A 16,257-nucleotide genomic window follows, 5' to 3' on the forward strand; every position below is an offset into this window, starting at 1 on the left:
TCTTAATTGTGAGGGTGAGGAGTCCTTTTATAGATAAGGGCTCCTCACTTATTACATATTTGCCTCTTCCTTTATTACATAATTACATTTAAGTCCCCCGAGTATTTGTACGATATCTAAATACGGATGCCCTAAATATGGTATAAACAGTAATCTCCCAGGTCTTCAGTCAAGAGAGTTTTTTGGCTGAAGACTTGAAACTCAGTCCATGTGTGGGCCGAAGTAACTAGATGTTGTCTTGAACTGATGCTCAATATGAGGCGGTGCTCAATCTAAAATGATGCTCAACTAGAAGTAGCACATGCTGCGAGGCTCGTGGCTTATGTTGCCTTGGTTGGCTTGGCTTGTGGTGTTGAAAATGAGGGAATCCCTTTTATAGAATAAGGGTTCGCTCCTCAATACATGAATGATGGGCTAGAGTTGATGCTCTCTAATGATGGTGAGGGAGTCCCTTTTATAGAATAAGGGCTCACTCCTCAATACATAAATGATGAGCTAGAGTTGATGCTCGCGACGAGGCGTTTGCTTAGTAGGCGGCGATGCTCTCTAATGAAAGTGAAGGAGTCCCTTTTATAAAATAAGGGTTCGCTCCTCAATACATAAATAATTGGCTAGAGTCCCCCAAGTATTTTTCATAAGGCCCAGTTGAGGCCCAATAAATGGTACATAATGTAGTCCCCTAAGTCTTCGGTCAATAGAGTCTGCTGGCTGGAGACTTCAAATTGAATACATGTATGGGCCGAAATGGCGGTTGTTCGGATGCGGTATTTTTATACCCTGCACTGAAGCTTTGTAAGTGAAGCTTTGAAGCTGGAGCTTTTGTAAATGAAGCTTTTGAAGCTAGAGCTCTGTAAATGAAGTTTTTGAAGCTAGAGCTTTTGTAAATGAAGCTTTTGAAGTTAGAGCTCTGTAAATGGAGCTTTTGAAGCTAGGGCTCTATAAATGAAGTTTTTGAAACTAGAGCTCTGTAAATGAAGCTTTTGAAGCTAGAGCTCTGTAAATGAAGCTTTTGGAGCTGATTGACATGAGTGATACTTATGAATGTTTATGTTGATTGACATGAGTGATGCGCATGAATGTTTATGTATGATTGATATGTAATAATGCTCATGTATAATTTGAAGTATTTGGGGTACTTTTGATTACCTAGTGGGTGATAATAACGGCAGGTTGTCGAATAATTTTGGAGTACTGGGCGTACTTTTGATCACCTGGTTGGTGATAATAGCGGCAGGTTACCGAATAATTTTGGAGTATTGAGCGTACTTTTGATCACCTAATGGGTGATAATAGTGGCAGGCTGCCGAATAATTTTTTTGTAGTACTGGACGTACTTTTGATCACCTGGTTGGTGCTATTTTGGGCTTATGAGCCTTCACCCTCCACACAACATTCCAGCCCATTTATATTGGGCTTTGCCCTTTTTTTTTATTACCATATGATGGGGTTTATACAGATGTCTTCGAAAGATAAGAAAAATAAATCACATCATACAAAAACAAGAAAAGTAAATCACATCATTCTGGTGGGGTGTTTGTTCCTTACTTTTGCTTTCTGTTTTGCTTTCTCTTTTCTTTTCTGCTTTTGTATTTGCTTTTCTTGATGCTTTTCTTGATTTCCCCGCTCTTTCTCTGTCCACCTTGTTTTGTAAGGTGTCTTTTGCTTGCAAACCCACTTGCTTTGGTCATGCCCATCATTCTCACTTCTTTTTTTCCTTTTTCTTTTTGCTTTTCTGTTCCCACTGCTTTCCTCGAAAGTGACAGCTGCCAGGCATCACTATGAATAGCAACCAAAGATAGCCAGTCCTTTTCTGCCATGCCATGCCGTCCCCACTGCCGAGTGGATCAAAAGCACCTCCTGGGTAAAGTGGGTCAAGTCCTTCAACAAGTGGTCATCCACCAACTATGTATCCCTCAATGAATCCCATGAGCACAATATGGACAGCCCAGATAACCAAGATGCTCTGAGTATGGATAAGGTTTGGGTTGCCAAAGTAGTCAAGGCCGCCCTCGAAGAAGGTTTGAGATCCAGCCTTGAACCAGACTGCCTCGCCGAGTTTGACCTCATTCTTCGACAAGATTTCTGGGAAAAAACATCCCCGTGCACCAAGTATGGCCCATCTGGAGTGGATCATCTCAAGCTCACGGTTCTTGGCAAATGTCTCGAGGTCTGCAGATAGTACAGCGGTTCTTCACCTCAAGATCAAGATTGCAGTAGTCGCCCTCGTTTCTCTGATAGCTATTTCCGTCTTCTTCCTAAGAAAATGAAACCGTTTAATAGAAAACATTGTCCTACTCGTATCATAAGCTTTCTCGACCGGTGGCAAAAGATGAGAACGCGGTGAAGGCAGCAGGCCTCTCGGAAACCCTCGAGCCAAAGTAGCGTGGCTTGCTTTGATTTTGCTCTGAAAGCGTTTATCCATGGCTTCGTAGCTTCCATTTTTTGTTGTGTCTGTGTCTGTGATTGTGAAAGAGACGAAGGATGGAGGACGGGGGAGTTCTAGGCCCAGAGCCATATTCATGACGTGGCCCACGTACAACCTACCATTCAACGGTAACTACGATTCTTTCCAAAACCCACGAACTGAGTCAGGTCACGAATAACAGAGATGAAGAGAAAGGAGAGAGATAGAGAAGAAACCATGGATCGATGGCCTTCAGCCTGCAAATTTGTTACAGCAGTGGGTCTTACTTGTTGAAGATGCGGAGACTGAGGTGAGTTTTGGCCAGAGTGGGTCAAATGGGTCTTACTTAGCAACAGCAGAACTAACCCATTTTTGTTACTTTTTGCAGTCGGTGAGTTTTGGGATTCTCTCAGCTCAGAGACAGAAAGAGCTCTCTAGAGAGAGAAATGAGAGAGAAGCTAGAGAGAGAAAGAAAAAAAAAATTTGGATCTTTTTTGTTTCTGGGTTTTTGTGATTTTGCATATTCACGGTGGAGGTGAAAAAATGAAAGAGAACCGACATAACTTTTCGTGTCGATTCCCACAGACGGCGCCAAATGTTGATGCATAAAACCGGAGGTCTTGGAACAACGTAAATCCGACCGTGAATCATGCAAGAAAGTAAATAACACAAGATGTATCGTGGTTCACCCCAAGGTTTGGGTTACGTCCACACTGATATTGTATTTCTGAGAGTATTGTGAGGAAAAGAGAGTCAGAGCCTCTGAGGGAGATAGTGAGGCTTCTAACGGCCTAGGAATTGGCATATCCTAATTGTGAGGGTGAGGAGTCCTTTTATAGAATATGGGCTCCTTACTTATTACATATTTGCCCATTTCTTTATTACATAATTACATTTAAGTCCCCCGAGTATTTGTACGAGATCTAAATATGGAGGCCCTAAGTATGGTATAAACAAATTGTATGAGGATGTGTTATATTTACCCATCGCAAAAATATTCATTCATAACTCAGCTCACTCTAACCACCTTCTCTTTCCCAAAACAATCCTAGATCTGAAAGCCTCCTAGTAGGGGTGGGCAAAATACCCATGGGTATGGGTAACCGTGGTTACCCGCCCATTTAAAGTTGACGGTTATGGTTATGGGTAACCATTTATACAAATAAACAATTATGGGTATAACCATTTATCTATGAAATTTAAATGGGCGATTATGGGTATTATCCGCGGTTATAACGGGTATCCATCGGTTATGGGTAATATTCACTGTTATAACGGGTATCCATTTATCCATTTAATTTAATATATGTCAAATTAAAAAAAAAAAAAAAAATCCTCAGAGAATAAGTTACAACTCCGTCACTCTCTCTCTCCGTCCCTCTCTCTCTCCGCCTCTCAACTTCATCGCTCTCTCTCTCCGTCGCTCTCTCTCTATGCCTCTCGACTTCGACTTGACCACACCTCGGTGACCTCGCTCAGACAACCTCACCACCCTCCTTGACCTCACCTCAGATTCTCTCTCCGTCACTCTTTATCTATGTCGCTCTCTCTCTCCGTCACTCTCTCTCTCTCTGCGCCTCTCGACTTCGACTCGACCACACCTCAACGACCTCGCTCAGACAACCTCACCACCCTCCTCAACCTCACCTCAGACAACCTCCTCACCTCATAATCCGGCCATACCCACATCAGGTAAATTTTGGAATTAATTTAGGGTTTGTGAAATTTAAATTAGGGTTTGTGAAATCTAGTATTGATTAGGCATTGTTCTTGATTTTATTAAAAATTTGCATTGTTCTTGATTTTATTAAAAATTTGCATTATTCTTGATTTTATTTAAAATGTTGGTTGATTTTTAGTTTAGATGTCTGAAGTAATTCAATTTCTGGAGAGATTTTTAGTTTAGCTGTACTCTCATCTTGTTCCAAACCTTGGTGATTCGACGTGATTCACCTGATGGTTGCTATGTGACCGTTAGTCCGTGTACCCTCAAGTTAATATAGGAAGACCGTTTGGTAACCTTTTTCGTTTCTAGTTTTGATACGTATTTCCTTGTTAGAAAGAGAGGGGAAATATACGAGAGAAAGGGGGAGCAAAGAAGGGGGAAAAAAAAGGGTGATGAGAAGCAATTGGAAGAAATGTGTAGAGAGCGCACATAAAATGGGAACTAGAAACGATTTTGAGCTGCTTTTGTTTTCATACATTATCTTTCATTTTCCCCTTACTCTCGTCATCCTTATGTACCAGGAAATACTATATATTTTCCTCTGTTGCAACTTGCATCTATCACAAAGTATAACCCAAATAGTATATTGACCTTGGGTTTTATGACAGTATAGTGTTCTTTTGTTCAATTGCTTTCCTGTTTTTCTTTTATATTCTGAACTCTATATCTTCATTTTTTTTCCCGCTTAAACATTTCTTCGTTGTTCCGTGGTGGTGATGTTTGTATGCATCCGTCCTCATTCTCTTACATGACATATAAGCATTTTTCATGTCTTATCAAGTAGCCTAAAAACACTAGAGTATTTCCCCAAAGAGGAAAAAATAGAAAATCCTACCGGTCTTTACTTGTATAGAGACACTCTCAAACCATTAGTTAGTATATGGTGTGTGGACACTCCCTAAAAACACTAGAGTATTTCCCCAAAGAGGAAAAAATAGAAAAAAAAAAGAAAATTCTTTTTGATATCTGCATCTCATTCGTTATATGTACACTATTTCCACCCGCAATATAATTTGTGAATTGATTATTTGTATTTGTTTCAGTAGGAACTCGTTTCATATGAATTATTTGAAGATCTTTAGATCTTAAAAAAGTCTTGAAGATTAACCTAAAACAAAGATCTTTAGATCTTTAGATCTTTAGTCTCAGTGTCCCATTCTTCTAGCTGAAAATCACAATCCAAATGGTCCAAAAATTCTTCAAGATTAACCTAAAACAAAGAACTTGTGTGTATACGCAGATCAACAGGTATGCATTTTCTTGTGGACAAGATTCAGTAGAGAAACATAGAGAGCTTGGAGCAAATCTTGAGGTATTTGGATTGTCTCACATGTTAGTAATAGAAATGTGCCCTCCCCGATTGGCATCAGAGTGTTATTTGTTGCTGGATGTGCTACCTTCTTTCCTCATTATAGATTGTCCAAACAAGAAGGCAAATTTGCTTATCAGTCTACAATTCACGCCAATTTGATTTCATATCTTATGAGATTTCTTTGTTAGTACTTGGTTTGGTGCCTTGTAACTTATTGAGGAATTAATTTATCTTCTGGAAACTTTCAGGTAGATATTTCATTCAAATATCTAAGCTTTTGCCTAGACTACGATGATAAACTCGAAGAGATACGGAAGGTGAGACTCATCGCCCCAGTGAATTTATCTGTTTTCTATGTCAACATATTATACATCCTCTTTTTGCTAATTCACCTGGGGTGCTATTAGGAGTATGGTTCCGGGTGCATGCTAACAGGTGAAGTGAAGCAACTGCTTGTTGAAGTTTTGACAGAAATGGTAGAAAGACATCGTAGGGCTAGGGCTGCAGTGACTGATGAGGTAAGCTTTTCTAGCATTTTTAGATGATTGGCCGTCCTGTAAGTTGTTATTTGTCTCTGCGTGCTGCGTGATTTTGGAAAGCAAACATGAGTTTATGAAACCCCGGTTATGCCTTAGAAGGACTTACGGAAATGTCTTTGCTTATTTTTCAGATGGTGGACGCATTCATGGCGGTGAGGCCCTTGGTACATGTGTTCTCGAGACTGATTGTAGGGTCAGATGCGAGATACTTACTATAAAATTTCATATAAATTACGTATATGTTCAAAAATTTACTATTTTAGCCTAATTTTAATTTTTACTATTAAACCAGATTCAAACTCTACTCGTGTTGAAGATTCTTCATTTGGTGATGATACTGATGTGAATGTGGTAAAAACTAATCTTTATTTTTGTTTTTTACTTTGGAGTTATTGGTGATACTCATTCAATTTATGCATACTAATCCAATTATACATTTCTTTTGTAGACATTTTTTGGTGACAACGAGTCGATGATACTTTGTGATTGAACGTGTTCGAAAGTGTTTAGTTTTGGAATATTTTGGAGCTTTGAAATCTAGTATTCAAGATAATGACTACTTTTTGTTTTTAGAAGCTTTGCTTTTTAATCATATGGATTATAATTAAATACTTGTTTGGGTGTAGTAGAAAAATATCTTTCGTAAACTATTATTTCAATTATTAGAATTATATAAGGACTTAAATGATTAAAATAGGGAAATGTATGCTAAAATGTACTTATAACGGTGTTGAATTGTCAGAAAATAAAAATTATGACAAATTTTTCTTTTGTAATTTTCAAATTGTTAAAAAAAATAATGTAGACGGGCGAAAAAAAGGTAAATGGGTAAAAAAGGATAAACGGGCGAAAAAATGAGTAAACGGGTAAATGGTTATGGTTATGATTAAATGGGTAAATGGCTATGGTTAAATGGGTACACGGTTATGAGTATGGATAACCGTTTATAAACTGTTATGGTTATGGGTATAACCATTTATGTAATTATCCAACGGGTAAACGGTTATGCGGGTATGTACATAAACGGTTATGGGTAAATAATTACGGTTATCCACCCGCCATAACCATTGCCCATCCCTACCTCTTAGCCGCCGCCTATTGCTCTGACTTTGGGTTGGCGGCAGCCCGCCTCTTACCTTTTTCTAGCCCTCTCCCCTCTTCCCATCTCGTTCCCACCCTCTGCGTCTTCCCTCTCTCCCCACTCTGTCCTGCGACTCCTCCTTCTCTTTCCCTTCTCCCTGCGATTTCATCATCCCTTCCACGTGCCTCAATTCCTTCCCCTCCCTTTCACGTGCCTCGATTTCCTCCCCCTTTCTTTCCCTTACTTAGCATGTACCCCTCCCCATTTCTCTCATGTTTTCTCAACCTCTCTCTTTCGATTTTTCCCCTCTTACTGGCTGTTTTTTTATCCATCTCTCGCACAATGGTAGAGTGCCCCATCTCTCCAAAGATGCTGGCCTGCCCCATCTCTGCTCAAATGGTAGTGCACCTCAATCCCTTATTGTCGGTGGTTGTCAGCTTGAGCAACATTTCATTTGGTAACTTGATTTCCCCACTTTTGGTTATTCTCTAATTTCTCTTCCATTTCTCATCCCTTCTCCTTTCCCTTTTTTTCCCTCCTACTGGTTGTTTTTTAATCCATCTCTCACACGATGATAGAGGCCTTATCTCTTCAAAGACGGTGGCCTGCCCCATCTCTGCACAAAGGTTGTGGGCTTGAGCAACATTTCAATTCGGAACTTGATTTTTCCACTTTTGGTTATTGTCTAGTTTCAGCCTATTTCTTGCTATTGTGCACCAGATTTCTAATAGCTCTAAATGAACCTCAATTCCCTAACCCATAATACAGATGCAACCCTCAAGACTCTCTTTTGCCCTCATTTTGCATGTTTTTAATTGAGAAGTTCGATTGAGCTCTTGTGTACGTTGCCTGTCACGAGATCGTATTGTCGCTCATTCAGTTGAAGGTGTGCAAAACCAAATACTTGGGTTCGGCGCGATGCTTTGCCCTGCCTCCTTCCTTAATTCTGAATTCATGTCCCACTTCGCCGACATTGGAATTATGTTCTTGCTGGTTCCGGGTTAGCTGTGAGCAGTAGCAGATCTAGAATTTTAAACTTGGAGGATCCCAATAAAGGTCAAAAAAATAATAGACAAAAATAACATTGAAAAGTTTAATTATAACGTTGGAGTTCTATTCTCGGGCCTCTCTTTCAAGATTATTCAAATAGAGGGTGCTATTGGCTTTTGGTGAAAAATCTTCCCATGTTTCTTATTTCTACATTACACAATTGATTACAAAAAAACACAAAAATTCCATCTAAATTCCAATAATCACATGAGTATACAAACATAAAACATATCAATAATCATATCAAATAATTGATTATAAACCTCCATCAATATCTAATATAATTTAATTGAGATTTGATTAGAATACCAACAAAACTTTGTGTGAATTGGGGAATTTAGATTAGAATTTTAGGGTTTTGAAAATTAGGGAATTGGGGATTGGGTGAATATGTGTAAATCAAGGCAATGGGATGGGGGAAGGGATGGGAAAGAGTGGGACTTCAGGAACGTGTGCTAGCTGGGAATTTAAAACAAAATATACACTAACAGCTACATTTTGTATATTGTTTTAATTAAAATAAATAAATAAAAAGTTGACCAAAACAAGCGTTTTGGGCCAAGCCTTAAAAAAGATAACTTCTTCATGCGGTCGTCTTCTCCGAAGACGCCGCCGCTCAACCGTTGCAGCTTGCACACACATGTCTTCCTCCTCGAGTGAGAGGGGTCCCTGAAAAATTTCAAGCAACAATTAAGGGTTGCCGAGGGGTCTTGGGACCTCCTAGGTCCCTCTATGGGTCCGCCACTTGTTTTGAGTTTTGGTTGTTCCTTTCGATTTGCAAGTTAATTGGTGATAATTTTCAATTTTGCTTTGGGTTTGATGATATTGTTGACATGTGCTTTAGATTGTTTTTTATTTAGAGCAATTAAAGGTCTGTATATGGTACGATGTAGGGGTGAGCAATGGTAATTTTATGCTACGAAATTGGTGGTGTGGGTTGTCGATCGCTTCTGGTTTCTGGACAGCTGCGGCGGGTTGTCATTCATCTAGGTTTTGAGGGTTTTCTCTATTTGGGCCTCTATTATTTGAGCCCATGTGGAGGCTCTTTTTAGTTTTTTCGCATTGAAACCCTTTTATGTTTTGGTAGGACATATTTGTAAGTTGGGGTGGTTTGGAGAGATTTTTCAATATGTTCGGAAAATAGGTGGTACGCAAAGTGTCACTATACAATTAAAAGGACACTTGAAAAAAAAAACCTACACTCCAATTATAATGACATGTGACGTATTGTTTCGTATTTCGATCAAACTGAAAAATCTCTCAAAGGCTGGAGCCTAGGTCCGTTCTTGAACCAAGTTGACCTACAGGCTCCTTTCTCATTGGGAAACTATCACGGAAAGCAGGGCATGTACCATGAACCCAAATACAATCTGCAGACAAACTATGCCCCAAGTCAGCAAATGGCATCGTCAAGAAACTTGGCCTCTTGAAGAAAATTAGGAATGCCAAAATTATTTCTAGTCTCCCAGATTTACCAGCGAAGGAGAAGAAATTTACAAAGTGTTGAATATTAGATATGAGCCAGTCAAGAAAGTAGGATTGCTTATTAGGAATTAGGGAACATCCTATTTTGGGTTTGATAAAATAAACTACAACGTCGAAGCTTCCCAAAACGGTACAGAAACAGGGTACGAACCATACAATTAGCTCCAAAAATGATCGTGTTTCTAGCCAGCAGTTAAGGCGGTAGCAAAAAGATTGAACAATCCTACCTATATTTTCAATGAAAAAAAATATTACACCCTTCTCTGCAAACAAAGACCCCGTTCTCACAGGAGGTCATATATCCTTAACACATTACTTTCAAAGGTAGAATTTCATGATTCTGTAAGCGAAGGCATTACAGAACCTGAGCAGCCGTGTTCAATTTTTCGGCTAGGGTGAGCTGTGTCCTTGTTATGCTTGACAAATACAGTAAGAGCAAGTTGTCCTGCAAGCAACAAAACAAAAGTACAAGTTTATGGTCGATGAAACGCTCGCAAACTGATAACCTAGTAGTAAAATTAGTAACCGGACCATTGAGAACATGTTGAAGAACCATTTTGCATGATTATCTTATAACCGACAACAAGAAGCTGTGAACGCCGGTGATAATAGATAAATAAAGTAAATAAATATCCTAAACTGTATCCTACAACAATATGAACAAAAATATATAGTACCTGTAGGCTGTCATTGATAAGCTTATCAAAAGCTGAGGGAGACAGTTTCGGAAGAGATGCAATTGTATCAAAAAGAAATCTCCCTATTGTGTTATCTTGTTCAGCACGGCCTTCCTGAAAACATGATCCATCATTATACTTAGGGGACAAAAAAGGAAAGAAACTTAAAAAGATTAAGCCTCCTTACTCACCACAACATTGTCAACATATTTGTAAACATCATCAATTAAAGCTAGAAGTCGCTCCATTGAGGCTTCCATTCCTTCCAGATCAGTTGGGAGTTTGTCAACCATTGGGGTCTTTAAAATATCATCTGCCATCATGGAAAAGTATATGATTTCGAATCAGATATGCACCATGCATTAATCTCAAACAATCCTCAAACAATCATATCCAAAAATTAGTAGGAAGCAATGAGTTCGACCAATATACTGAATAAAAGCTCATAAGTGGCAGTATGAAACAAACTTAAATGAAAAAAGCAGCTCAGTAGCATCCTTTTTAGACAAAACCCCAAATTCCATCAGCATTGTGAGCTATAACAAATGATACTCATGTGCGCATTATTATATACACAACACACATACATCACAATAAAAAGGTCGTGTATTTGATTTGTTACATCAAGTATAGATTCTTGAGTATGAGGTGTTGTAAGCATCTCAATGCACCTCAGTGGCCATATCCAGATATACCATCCAACAGAAGGGAAATATGACCCAGTGAGTGCGTGCGTGAAAAATGGTATATACACTTGTGTGCTAATAGAGAATAACTGCTCCAAAAATGCAATGCTCGACTAACAGAGAGCAAATTCCATTTCATGGAAATGGTAACATCATAAAGCGAATATTTTTGGCTATAGACCAACTGAGACCATAAACAAACTATTCCTTACGGACGAGTAGAACCCCCAATATTTGTTAAAATTTGTAATTCACTTATTCTACTACTCAGAATGACTAGTTCCTTCCAAAACTTAGCGCACGAGTTACTTCTGTTCCGTCAAGTCAGAAAACTATAGAGGGAAGATCCCGTGAATATGTTGCGAGTATGAGAACCAATATGGCCCAAATATGATACCACAAACAATAAAAGCTGAGAGTGTTAAACTTACATCCAACTCGCTCAGCTTCAACCATGCGACGATCAAGAGGAATTTCTTGAAACTGAGCTGCAAGTTGATGATCTCCAAGAGACAAATTCACCGAAACATAAGCTTTTATGGTACCCTCTCCATTAACGAATCCAGTATCAACAGTCAAATGAACTGGGTTGGGAGCTTCTCTAGAATAGAATTCATGGAACAATGCGCTACCACCAGTAACTCCAAGACCAGTTGAATACCTACAAGCAATTATGAAGGCACAACAATAAGCATTCCAATCAACTTGAAAGCTTACAAATCTCTATTAGTTATATGTTTAAAATACACTGGCATGAAGTTGGAAATTCGCGAAACTATCAATGGGGAGCACTGAGTTCGCGTTCTAACGTGCCCAATGACATACGAGAATGTTCCCCATTCCTTTTATGAATTCGTATTTGGCTATCAAGCTTACGCACTAGTTAAAGTAGAACCCCATTGGACAACCTAGAAGGCTTTATATATTTGGCTACCAAGCTCAGGCACTAGTTACAGGTTCCGCACCGAATTAAACTTAAATTACAGAGACGAAGCAACATTCCACCAGAATGAATATCATTATTAAACACGAAATCATTCGAATTCGCCAATAAACACTGCATGAAAAAGTTGCACGATAAAACTAAGAAATCTAAAAACAAAAGAAAAGATAGCAACATTTACCATCCAACAATAACTTCCTTCGGATTCACCTTCTGGTGGGATATCAACATATTGTGATGATACTCAATATCTAAAGCTACCTGCAAATTTGACACCGGAAAAAATATCACTAATATTCTATCGCAATTTTCCCCATTTAACCACAATTTTCTCATCAACCAAAAAGGGGGAAAAACCCAAATCACTGAAGACGGACCTGCTCGGCGCTCACATGAGGAACAGCGTAGGAGTTTCTGATGTCGACAGTGCCGTCAGGCAGGACGGAGCCGAGGAGCGTGCCGATGACGCGCTCGGACTGGTCGGGACGCCTAACGTAGCAATCGCAGATGTTGAATATGACGAGAGGATGAACCTTCGCCGACAAGCTCAACGACGGAGACGTGGAGAACTGCAGCACAGTGTGCTCGATCGCCGCCATTCTCTCTCACCGCCGATGGATCTGGTTTTCGCTTTAGGGCTAAAGAGAGTGTGCAAGCGAGAAAGAGCACGGTGGATGGCACGACCACTAGGGTTTTGGGGGAGAGAGAGAGAGAGAGAGAGAGAGAGAGAGAGCGAGGAGAATATTGGAATTTACTTTTAGTTTTACTTTGTGCCACAATAAAAAGCCCAATGGTCACAATAAATGTAATGGATCAAAGTGATCTAATGGGCCTAGCTTGGCCCAAATAGGTTCTAGCTCAAGTAAATCTGGCACAAATCCTTTTTTTTTTTTTTTAGTTATCTTTAAATAATTTCCCTACCAAATCTCATATTATTGGATTAGTTTTGATTGCTAACATCATTTAAGGTATGTTAAAGGGAAGAAGTGGAGCTAACTTCTACATTTTAACTCATGGTGAGGCTTAGCCTCTCCTCTCCGCCCACCTCCTTAAAGAAGATATCGTTTGTTCAAAAACAAAAAAAAACAAAAAAAACTTATCACTTCCAATTTTTGTAAAAAATAACAATATTCACTAAAATAACTTTAACAGTGTGTCAAATATGTATACAAACCACGAATTTCTACATAACTGTAAAAACAACAACTCCAAAAGACTAAACTAACAACTAAAAAAAGTCATAACAGCAAAATCTAGCATAGCTCACAACCGAGCTCACATAGCCCAAAACAACCAAAACCCAAAATGAATCCATAACCCTAAATCATAACAATTAGGCCTGGCATTTTGGACCCAACTCATTAACCCGACCCGACCCAACCCGTTAATATTTGTATTTGGGTGGATGCTTAACAGGTCGGGTCGCTAACGGGTCACTTTGGGTCAACCCGTTAGACCCGTTAGCACCCGATAGTTGAGGATATTTTAGTAATTTTAGTAAAGTCTTAATAACAAAAAATAAACTTTATGCAAAAAATAAAAATAATAATAATTGTTAACGGGTGAAACGGGTCAGGTTCGGGTGACCTGTTAGCTTAACGGGTCGGGTTCGGGTGACCCGTTAACTTAACGGATCGGGTTCGGGTGACCCATTAACTTAACGGGTCGGATTGAACCCAACCCAAACCCAATAAACCAGACCCGTTTACAGGTCTAATAACAATCATCACAAATCGAAGTCGCGTTGTCATTGAATCCTCCACATCTAGCCACAAAGAACTTGTAGAACAAGGGGAAGATCTGGGAAATAGTCAATCGCCAATTATCCAACTGCATATAATAGTGGAAAAGAATCGCGTAATAGGGCTTAGGAGTCGTCATCAGACAAAGTTGGCCAAAAAGAAATGGGCAAATCATACCGAAGTCCAACAAATCAACGATAGAGAAAATGTTAGAGAAAACAAAAAATTTAGAGAATGCATTATTCTGGAAGGATTGAAATGAGAGATCAGCAAAACATACGTGATTGAGTACTAAAAACTAAACATAGCCAAAACTACGTCACCAAAAGAGACACTATTTGCTACCAAGAAAACTAGAAGTGATGTCTCAATGACTCATATTCAAGGTCTAAAATATCAATATTATTCTAATATTTCCATCAAAATTTTTGTGTTTTTGGACACCGATATTTCCGATATTATCAATATTTTAGACCTTGATAGAAACTCTATGTGGTACTAAATCATTCATGTATCTTACCATGCAATGTATAAAGTGTAAAATATTGTACTAATTCATTATACATAAATGATTATGGTTTGTTTAAACTTCTTTCATTAATTATTACATATTTTCTACACTCACAATGTTTGCCAACTTGCTATATAATCAACTTAAATCAGTTAAATCCATCATGCAATACATTTCCTTCCAATTTTCAGTGATAAACTAATAGATAATTGACTAAATAAACATCCTGCAAAGTTTCAATAAAAATTTCCAAGTTTTTCTTACAATTTCCGTGGTTTTTATTCAATTTTTATCGATATCGATAATATCCCGATATTTCCATCGAAATTTCCTTGTTTTTGGACTACCGATATTTCCGATATCATCGATATTTTAGACCCTACTCATATTATATATAATATGGGTATAATACTATAATGAAATAATATGAGAACGAATAGCTCTTTATACATAGCAATTTTTCTTTGGACTTGGATTGTCTGTCATTCCCATCCCATATCCTCTCCATGTCTTCTTATTTATATGATCATAGTTAAGTCACGTCAACATTTTATATTCTCATTACGTTTTGTCTTAATGTTTTTATAAAAAAATCAATATAAAATGTTGATATGACTTAATCGTGATCACAAAATATAGAAAGGTATAAGAAAAGCATGAGATGAGAGGACAGACAATCCAAGTCCTCTTTCTTTTTATAACCTGCTTGATGCGTCCAATCAACAAATGTTGGCTTTCACCTTTCATCAATTGGGTGATGCCAGGACCCATTTCCCAGCATGTACCACGCGACCATGGTCCAGCTCAATTGAGCAAATTATTGCCTGAGTGATTGTGAAATTTGAAGTCATATGTCGCGCATGCTTGATGCCAATGGTATATTTGATGGAGCAGGCTGCGATGTTTTGTTGATAAGTCCGTATAAGGAGGGCCATGACATCATTTCATCAAATTATGAATACTCAGTCACTCGTATGAATTTAATTAAGCTTCCAATATTTTGAAGTTCCTCCGAATAATTATGGCATGTTTACTTAAAACGACAAAATTTATGGATCAGATTATTAAAAGGTCGGGACTTTAAGACAAAAGAGAGAAGATTGAGAACACTACTCTTTGGTCAATTAGTAAATGTATAGTAAATAGGTTTTTTAGTTAAAATTGTCTCTAAAATTAGCATAACTTCTTATTTTGATCTCTAATATTTGAAACTGATAGAAATGGTCTTTGAGTTTGTTTACCATCAATCATTTTGATCATTTCGTAAACAATCTCCATTAAATAATAACCAAAATAACAAAAATACCATGAATTTTGTCAAATTATTAGCTTTGAGGTATTTTTATCATTTTAAACCTTTATTAACAAAAATTTGAAAGAAATGATCAAGGGGTGTGTTATATCCACACACCCTATTTTACTTCTCGCACACCCCTTGATAATTTGTATCTGTTGATGTTCTTCAATTTATCCGATTCGACGGTTGAAAATTAAAAAAGTGTGTGAGAAGTAAAATGGGGTGTATGGATATCACACCACATGATCAAAACGATTGATGATTGACAAACTCTTACCACTTCTATTGATTTCAAATTTTAAAGACCAAAATAAGGAGTTATCTCAATCTTAAAGACCAAAGTGATAAATTAAACTCAAGATTCTGATACTCATCATCTACTCTATGGGAGTAGCGTAGGTTAATCCTTATATTGGGCTAACCATAATAATATAATTCAATTTCGTTTTTAACAAAAATCAAACTTAAGACTGTATACTTACAAATGAAGAAAAATACTAATCGTAATATTAAGTGGCAATGTAAATGCAAATGAAACGTTGTTTTGTATATGCCAGTCCAGTGAATTATTAAGCATGTAATCAAGCTCGAGAGATTTTTCAGTGTGTATCATCCCATGATACTAAACAAATGGTAGGATATGTGTGTTAAAAAGTTAATAACTTAAAAAATAAAATTTCCCACCATTCCTATTAAAACCTATAATGTACCACTTGTGTTCCCGTCACAATTAAAAATTTCTCATCAAGCTCAATTTACAAGAAGCCACCACCACATCACCGTTGGCTTGGTGGCTACCTAACT

The 16,257-nt window shown here is 38.1% G+C and overlaps 2 protein-coding genes across 2 annotated transcripts; one reads left to right on the forward strand and one right to left on the reverse strand.

The window, feature by feature from the left end:
• The first annotated feature begins 1,936 nt into the window (after positions 1-1,936).
• Positions 1,937-6,199, forward strand: LOC126630262 (tryptophan--tRNA ligase, cytoplasmic-like). The gene is made up of 5 exons (XM_050300360.1): positions 1,937-2,167; positions 5,371-5,442; positions 5,691-5,759; positions 5,850-5,960; positions 6,113-6,199. Exons 1-5 carry the CDS (start codon positions 1,937-1,939, stop codon positions 6,197-6,199), a joined length of 570 nt encoding a protein of 189 aa, XP_050156317.1.
• A 3,430-nt stretch (positions 6,200-9,629) lies between these two features.
• Positions 9,630-12,633, reverse strand: LOC126629901 (eukaryotic translation initiation factor 3 subunit F-like). Its single transcript, XM_050300048.1, has 6 exons — positions 12,281-12,633; positions 12,085-12,164; positions 11,392-11,621; positions 10,466-10,587; positions 10,275-10,388; positions 9,630-10,042 (listed from the first exon to the last, which is right to left on the reverse strand). The coding sequence occupies exons 1-6, from the start codon at positions 12,500-12,502 to the stop codon at positions 9,953-9,955; spliced, it is 858 nt and encodes a 285-aa protein (XP_050156005.1). The 5' UTR covers positions 12,503-12,633; the 3' UTR covers positions 9,630-9,952.
• Between the last annotated feature and the right edge of the window lie 3,624 nt (positions 12,634-16,257).

Source organism: Malus sylvestris, chromosome 7 (assembly GCF_916048215.2).
Source record: "Malus sylvestris chromosome 7, drMalSylv7.2, whole genome shotgun sequence".
In the NCBI taxonomy this organism is placed as follows: Eukaryota; Viridiplantae; Streptophyta; class Magnoliopsida; order Rosales; family Rosaceae; genus Malus; species Malus sylvestris.